The sequence below is a fragment of the Barbus barbus genome, assembly GCF_936440315.1.
Source record: "Barbus barbus genome assembly, chromosome: 26".
NCBI lineage: Eukaryota > Metazoa > Chordata > Actinopteri > Cypriniformes > Cyprinidae > Barbus > Barbus barbus.
Window position 1 is genome coordinate 26,575,646 of NC_136754.1, and position 8,836 is coordinate 26,584,481.

Sequence of the window (8,836 nt, forward strand, 5' to 3'; positions counted from 1 at the left end):
TTGGTGGCATTTTTTTTCGGTCCTCCAAAACTAGGGTCCTGGAAATGCGTTCCTGGGACTGTGGTCCTGAAAGTGTGGCCTCCGGTTGAATAGATGACTCGTTCATTAACACAATGAGTTTCCATCACCTACTGGCGATAATAGGCTACATTCATAATCCTCCAAGTATAATTTCATTTTGTCATTCATTTTATATCTCTGTATTCAAAATATTACTTTAAAACATTAAGCACATTACATTATGCAATAGTAGCTAATTGGTGTGTAAATGCCTTCTGGGTAACATTAACCTGTAAATACATTGAAAATCAACTTCAGATGCAGCTTCTTTGCCACCTGTGTAAAGAGGGCTTTGATACTGATTTATTTGGTAACAACCTATAGTGTCACATTATTCTAAGTAACTAAATTTAAGAATGCAACATTAAAGATCACATACATATTTAATACGATTAGAAAAAAAAAATCCTATATAAAGGTAAAAAAAAAATACAATGGACGGAATATACTCTGATTCTGTCCCATACCAGTCTGTTTAAAAACTGCTACCAATTACAGAGAATAAAGCAGCAAATCCATTTACACTTGAAATTACTTCAGTTTATACTCAGAATCATGTATCATATTATACTATTTGTTTGTGCGCGTCTCATTTGTGTATGTGTGCAGTGTGTGTGTGTGTGTGTGTGTGTGTGTGTATGTGTGCAGTGTGTGTGTGTGTGTGTACCTGTTTTTCTATGCAGGTGGGGACTTAAACCTGAATACACACAGACTCATGGGGACTCATGGGAAACAAGCTAATAAATCACACAGAATGAAGTTTTTTGAAAATCTAAAAATGCAGAAAGTTTCTTGTAAGGGGTAGGTTTAGGTGTAGGGGAATAGAATATACGGTCTAGTAGAAAAAGCATTACGCCTATGGAGAGTCCCCACAAGGATAGCAAACAAGACAGTGTGTGTATATATTTGTTTGAGCACTTATAGTATACATGTATGTGTAACTGTTTCATGTATGTTTACGTGAGTGAAGTTTGATTTAAACCCTATGCGGCGCCTCATAAACAAGTACACACACACACTTTAGTGATCCTAATAATTTTTTAAAGGAACATATTGTCAACAAAAAGGCTTACACTTTTTTTTTCTTTTTTTTTTACACTACAACATTTTTTAAAAGATTGATATTTTTCTTTATTTCTCCAGTTGCACTATAAAAATATTTTTTTGAAATTGTCAGTAAAACAACTTAATGTTTAATTCAATGTGTTACTTGCCACTTCTTTGTAATTATTCATGAAATGTAGGCCTACTAGCAATTTCTGAATGAGCTTCAAAGTTTCAAAGAAACTTTTGTTTTCAGCGTGCACCACCAGAACATTTTTGATTTTGAACAGATATACTGAGAGATTATGCAAGAATCTAATATTGGTTTTCTTTCTGAGTTATGATATCTGTTAATAAATCAAAACTATGGTTGCTTATCTTCTGCTGTACTGCACACAGAAGAATGTAATATTAAGTCTTACACAGCCCAAAGAAGGACTTGATGACAGTGGAGACCGGAGAGAACTGCAGTGGAACAAGTCCAAGATAACCTGAAAGACTATGCAGAGTATTTAACACACACTGTATAACAGTTACATGTGAACAGATGCAATGGAAACAAAACATCTCACAGTGATACTGTACAGGGAAAGTGGAGAGAATGACATTTATAAACTATAGGTCAAAGGCAATGCAAAGAAGGCCTCTTTCACTTTATGTGGAAACCTGACCAACAACTTAATTACATCCAAGGACTAACACACAGAAATTAAAGGCTTCATCATTACAAATGTATTAAAACTGTAATTAAATACATTATATACAAGTTTCAATAGAAACCTGTATGTGTTTCTTTCTCTTGTGGAAGATAAAATAATATATTATGAAGAATGTGGGTTATATGGTCCCCATTGTAAATTGTTTATTGTAAATAATATGTAATTCTTGCCCAAAAACCTCGCATTCAGTTCATATTGAAGTATACAGTATACATTTTAATCATATAAGTACTATTTTTAAAGGTTTGCTTAAGTGTACTTCTTTTTCATTAGGTTATGCATAATATTTTATTTTTTTTGGGCTGAGATTCAGATTATTGTGAGCCTAACAGAGATTCAAATTATCATGAGCTTGATTGTGATTCAAATATGTGTCTAACAAATATAGATTCAGCTTATTCTTGTTAAATATGAATATCTCAAGTCATGTTCTTCACCAGCATAGATGCACTCATTGCACAGCCTGACTAAATTAGACCGTTGCTTTGTATGATTACTGTCAGGCTAGTATAGCCGCACACTTCTCAGTATGAGGGATATGTAAATAAGTCCAGGCCTGCCTATGTTGTGATCCAGTTGTGCAAAACAGGCTGCATATTAATAACAAGATGGCATGAGGGAAAAACAGGAGTTTCCCATCACAGCAGGCACTGACAGCAGGACCTCCTCAAGACAAGTGCTAACAAAGCCAGTTTGTGTAGAATAATCCCTAGTGAACGATGCTTAGTACCAGTCATAGTTGTTTTGGAGTGAAGAGGTGCATGAGATCAAGAATTTATTGACAGCTGAGAACTGGTCAGTCCATTCGAAATGTAGCTACTATGCAAAATAGAAATAATCCTGTATTTGAATTTACAGGAATATGTGTAACACATTTGCTTGCAAATAAAAATGTACATTTAGTATTGTAATTTTGCCATTTGCCTTTCCCTGTAACATTTATTTAAAACCTATCATTTTAAAAGTTATAATTAGAATTGAATGGGACTCACATGAACTAACATGCATGTCTGAATAACAATGACTTGACATAATTTGATGTGTACAATAAAGTGAAACAAAAATATTGATGACAGTTTTGCATAATTTAAAGTGTACTGTTTTAACAACTGCATGGATCAAGTAACTTGACTAACACGTCTATATCCTTGTTTTATTGCTCTTATCAGCACTACAAACTTGTCAAACATTTCATATTGACTCACACCGAAGGCCTGTCTAGATATGTAATCCTCCTAAAACATTCCTTTTATGATTTAGCATACTGAACCCACTTTGAAGTAGGCAAAACCCATGTTGTTTGTTATACATGTTCACTAAAACCTGTGAACGTGACACAAAAGCAGTAGAGACGGCCATAATGATGAGAGATATGCTGATTATTCTCCTGTTTGTAGCTTGAAAGCAGCTCCTTTTAAAACACATGTTTGAGGCATTATTTGATCTGAAGCCTGCAGCTGCGTTTTTAATATGATCTCTTTGTGCCCGGCCGCCTCTTATCAGACCCTTCATTGGTGCCCATGGCAACTAGGTTGAGAGCCGGGACGCTGAAAGAGACGGGGAGGTGGAAGTAGAAGACAAAAAAAAGATGAAGTCTGTAAATGACAGCTCGCTGCCTAAAAACAATGAACATAAGATAGTCTAAACATAGGAAGCGTTGGGAATGCCAAGCTATTGTGTTTATTGTGCAAAGATGTATGCATGTTTGGATGAGTGCAATGATTTATTTTCTGGGAGCCGCTGCAGATAACAGAGAAGAGGAAATGAACATGATATAAGAGACCCTACAGGAATGTTAAAGCATCAGTCTGACACAAGACGGCAGGGAAAATCCCACGAGCCGTGTTTCCTCCTCAAAAAGGAAATGCACGCACATTGCATTTATCTTATGACATAGCAATTCAGTGAATGTGTATAGGGCAGAAAGATTATAATAATCTGTGAACTGTGAGGGTCTGCAGTTACATAATGTTTGGTGAAGTTGAGAGAAATCCAACTGAATTAAGTAAAAACCTTTGACTTTTGACAAATACAGAAAGTCACATGGCAGAAGCCCCATGACATGAAACCTACGGCTGATTAGTTGTTGAGGAACAAGTTCTGCTTGAGGGAGAAATAAAGTAGCTCATTACTCTAACATACATGTTTACACCATTTTTATTCATTTTAAAACAAATGCAGTACACAACTTGTCTTGTGTTATGACTAAAAATAGAGTAAAGCCACTGAAAGCATTCAGTTTATAAGCACTAAGCCTACATGTTCTATTTTGCTTACTGAACATTTTCAGCTATCTTTGTAAAAGTAGCTAAGTGGGCAGTTTATTAGTATTAACACTGATGGAAACAGCACATCTCCGCATGTGTCCGGCTCAGAAAATGTGCAAAGTCATGCTGCCATAAACAGATCTCTGTAATTCGGTCATTCCACGGAGCATTACTCCTCGAGGCAGTGGATCTCGCGGAGTATCGCGATATTTGAGCAGGATCTATTTAAACACAGAGCACTGGCGTGAGTTGAGTTCACTCTCATTCATTGACAGAGACACTCGAGTTATACTTGAAGGTAAGCTATACTCTGTTCATTTTTCTCTTTACTCTTTCCACTGCGTTTCATGTTTTTCATGCTCTTGTTTATCATGGAAATTTCCATGTAATTGGACTGTATTTGAGAGTTTCGTTTTTCAGTAATGCGATCTAATAGTTATATTTATGATGTGTCTTTACATAACTTTGAATTATTAATGCATTGTGAACTGCTGCTTTTTAAACTTTTTTGTAAGGCACCTACCTGTTGCACTTCGATCAATGAAAAGCGCTTTCAATTATTATTATATATATATATATATATATATATATATATATATATATATATATATATATATATATGTTTCTGACATGTAACATCTGAGGTTTAAAACTGCGTTATATAAAATTATTATAATAGTAAATTTGTATATACCTACATGTAAATAGAATTACGTCAAACTTTACTATTACGGAAGTTAGTAATGGGTTGCAAATTAAGGAAACCTTGACATCGCGAAATACAGTAAAGGACTTCCTGAGGACTAACTTTCATATTCTATTTATAATCATAGATAAAAATATTTTTGCATATGGGTTTTTTTGTACAGTTTTGGTTTTCTTTCTGAAATGTGGTATTAACTGTTTGTTTGTTTTTTCCTATTATTTATTTTTTATTGTTTTTGAAACCCATTTTTCTTCTCTTGACCCCACCAGGAAATGGCAGCTGGAAATGCACATATTGGCAAGCCTGCTCCAGACTTCACAGCCAAAGCTGTGATGCCAGATGGACAGTTTAAAGATCTCAGTTTGTCTGACTACAAAGGTATGACATTAATTTGGCGAAGAAGAGCTGTCAATACACAAACAGAATGCAATATGTGAGACATGAAGAACATTTAACTGTAAACAATATGCATTTGTTATTCGATTAAAAAAACCTATGTAAGGAAGTATTGTCAGGAAACTCAAGGGTGTGACTTTGGATCACACAAATGTTTTATTAGTGACTGATAGTACACATTGTGTACACCCTGTGCACTGTTTCTAGGGAAGTATGTTGTGTTATTCTTCTATCCGCTGGATTTCACCTTTGTGTGTCCCACTGAGATCATCGCCTTCAGTGATGCAGTCGAGGAGTTCAGGAACATCAACTGTGAGGTCATTGGTGCCTCTGTTGATTCCCACTTCTGTCATCTTGCCTGGTGAGCGATAAAGATGAAGAAAAAAACTAAAGGGCTCATATCATACTTGCACGCTTAAGAAACAGCCACTTTGAATGTGAAATGAGCAACAATGGTGATCTCAGACCAGTTTTACTGCAGTATCAGTATCATTAGCATGCTATAATAGTTTTTAGTAAAGTATTGTAGTATAAAATGCATATACTTTTTATTAAGCTTTAGTTTATTTAGTTTAGTGTACTTCAACTTAAATGAAAATAAGTTGCCTTCACGACTAGCTGAAATAAAACTTTTTTTTTCTTATGCTTTCAGTTTTAAAATTTGTTAATGATAATTTGCTTGTCTCACATCAGCTAGGGGGGTCTGATGTTGTGTTAAATGTTTATATACATTTGTTTTTTACTTTTTTTAACGTAAGTTTTGACGTTTTTATCTCGTCTAATGTCATTGGTTCTTGTGGTTAAGAACAGTAGCATAACTGACATGTCTGGTGTGGCACGACTAAAACTGTGTCAATTACCTCAATTACAAATTTGCAACACATCCCAGAGGCTAGCAGTGGTTTTGATTCACCCCAACGATTTTTGATTCAGATTTAAAAAGGAAGGCAGTTAAATGATTATAATTACTTAACTGAACAACAAGATGTAAGTGAATACCACCATTAACGGTGACAACAAAGTGCATTAATTTTAGACCTAATATGAAATTAAAATAGTGTACATTCTGCTTCGTTTATTCTAATATTTCATTATAAAGGTGTTCATGATGCAGGGTGATTTTTGGGTGGACTATCACTTAAGCCTCGTCTTCTATCAAATTCGAATTTAGAAAATTAGTCAGAAATCGACTTTCAGAATGAACTCCATCTGTACTAAAACCTGGGAGTCCAGGCCAAGATTTTGATCACTAGGTGTCATTTAAATGTAAACCTGGTAGGTCGTGTTCAGAAGCTTAGTTTTAATAAATAATTATATTTTTTTGGACTGTGGAGGATGTGATTCCTCATTATACGAAACCCCTACCTTGTGTTCTTTATATTGACAGTCATTCTGTGCCTAAAAGCAACCTTGTCTTTAGTCATTTTATAGTGCTATAGACAGTGTTGCTCTATATTATTGAACTTACTAATGAATGACAATGTTTTTTCTGTGTGATGATTACAGGATAAACACACCTCGGAAACAAGGCGGTTTAGGGCATATGAAAGTCCCTCTGGTGGCAGATTCCCTCCGCTCCATATCTCGAGACTATGGTGTACTGAAGGAAGATGAGGGTATTGCATACAGGTATGAGGGGACTACTTAAATCCAATAGAATATTTTGAAAAGTACCATATATATTGTCGATGAAAGGTTTTGAGTCAGTATTGATTTATTATTATTTTTTTAGGGAAGAAACAAATACTCTAATCCAGCTTTTAATTGATCAGGATGCATTTAATTTAATAAGTGACATTTAAGACTTCTAGTATTATTACAGAAGATTTCTATTTCAAATACATGCTGTTCTTTTGAACTATCATGGTTTGTGCAAAAATAGCACAACAGGGACAATAAAAAGAAATGTTTCTTGAGCTGTAAATCCTCATATTAGAATGATTTCTGAAGAATCTTGTGACACTGAAGACTGGAGTAAGATGCTGAAAATTCAGCTTTGCATCACAGGAATAAATTATATTTTAAAAATATTAAAATAGAAAACTTTTATTTTAAATTGTAAAAATATTTTACAATATAACAGTTTTTACTGTATTTTTTTAAATAAAATAAATGCAGCCTTGGTGACCATAAGAAACATATTTTAAGAAAACCTTACCAACCACAAACCTTTGAACAATAGTGTATTTTTCTACAATGTTGTAGTAATGGGATTTGGCACACAAGATTAGAATAAAACAATTCAGGTGTCTCTCTTATTTTGCTATCGACTTCTTTTTTTCTTTCCTAACTTAGAGGACTTTTCATCATTGATGGCAAGGGCATTCTGAGGCAGATAACCATCAATGATCTGCCAGTGGGCCGCTCCATCGACGAAACCCTGCGCTTGGTGCAGGCCTTTCAGTTCACCGACAAACATGGAGAAGGTACAGCATATTTTCTTGTCTTTGTACTGGCAGTACTTCATACAGTGCAGTGTGTTCCATGTAATATCAAAGAGGTAGAACGAAATGGGTTTCAATGTCAGCTCATTTTTTAAAATAACTTTTAACAACACTAATATTAAATATAAATTTCTTTTGTTGTTGTTTATTCGCCCTAGTTTGCCCAGCCGGATGGAAGCCCGGAAAAGACACAATTAAGCCCGACGTCCAGCAGAGCAAAGACTACTTCTCCAAACAATAGTAAAAAACACACTAGACTGTGCAGCATAGTGTAATGGGCTTGTACAAGGACTGTCAACATGAAGTACTGCTACTAGTTAGCCTAGCACATCCACGTAGGAGTGGTATTGAAACTACCTGAAATATATTGTTGTAACATTTGAGTTAGTATGTATAGTGTGTCTTTCGGACCTTTTTGTTGTGAAAAGAGATAGTTATACAGTGGGGACCAGCTTATTGTATTGTCACAAATTCATGTATTTCAATAAAACATTTTTTTTTAACAATTAACTGTTTTTTTTTTAATAGTAATAATACACACACACACACACACACACATATAATATATAAATAATTTAAGGATGCTTTAAATTGATCAAAAGTGATGATAAAGACATTTATAATTTTATAAAAGATTTCTATTTCAGATTAACACTGTTCTGAAATAGATTTTTTTTTTACTGTTTTCAACATAATATTAATAATAAATTTTTTTTTTGAGTAGCAAATCAGAATATTAAAATTATTTCTGAAGGATCATGTGACTGGAGTAATGATGCTAAAAATTCAGCTTTGAAATCACAGAAATAAATTGTATTTAAAAAAAATATTCAAGTAGAAAACAGTTAGTACTTTGGATTAAATAAATGCAGGCTTGGTAAGCAGAAGAGACTACAAGTACATCTAAAAAAATTAGAATATCATGAAAAAGGTCAATATTTTTTGTCACTCATTTCAGAAAGTGAACCCCATATATTATATAGATATATTACACATAGAGTGAAATATTTCAAGCCTTTATTTCTTAAAAAGTCGTGACGTATTGTCAAGTATGGTGACCCATACTCGAAATTGGTGCTCTGCGTTTAACCCATCCAAGTGCACACACACAGCGAGTAGTGAACAAATGCGCACACACACACACACACACCGTGAACACACACCCGGAGCAGTGGGCAGCCATGCTGCGGCGCCCGGGGA

The 8,836-nt window shown here is 34.5% G+C and overlaps 1 protein-coding gene across 2 annotated transcripts; it reads left to right on the plus strand.

Moving 5' to 3' along the window:
* The first annotated feature begins 4,246 nt into the window (after positions 1-4,246).
* Positions 4,247-8,143, plus strand: LOC306846704 (peroxiredoxin-1-like). Of its 2 annotated transcripts, none has more exons than XM_079380275.1 (6): positions 4,247-4,388; positions 5,066-5,174; positions 5,400-5,553; positions 6,699-6,821; positions 7,488-7,618; positions 7,795-8,143. In XM_079380275.1, exons 2-6 carry the CDS (start codon positions 5,069-5,071, stop codon positions 7,875-7,877), a joined length of 597 nt encoding a protein of 198 aa, XP_079236401.1. In that variant the 5' UTR covers positions 4,247-4,388; positions 5,066-5,068; the 3' UTR covers positions 7,878-8,143. The 2 variants fall into 2 exon arrangements, with proteins under 2 accessions (XP_079236401.1, XP_079236402.1); XM_079380276.1 differs by lacking the exon at positions 4,247-4,388 and adding an exon at positions 4,444-4,475.
* Positions 8,144-8,836: the final 693 nt, after the last annotated feature.

What these genes read in the sequence shown, in the direction of transcription:
- LOC306846704 (XM_079380275.1), top strand. Translation starts at nt 5,069, where the DNA reads ATGGCAGCTGGAAATGCACATATTGGCAAGCCTGCTCCAGACTTCACA. An exon ending in CAGTTTGTCTGACTACAAAG is followed by an intron (nt 5,175 to 5,399) that starts GTATGACATTAA and finishes CACTGTTTCTAG; the next exon opens with GGAAGTATGTTGTGTTATTC. An exon ending in CACCGACAAACATGGAGAAG is followed by an intron (nt 7,619 to 7,794) that starts GTACAGCATATT and finishes TATTCGCCCTAG; the next exon opens with TTTGCCCAGCCGGATGGAAG.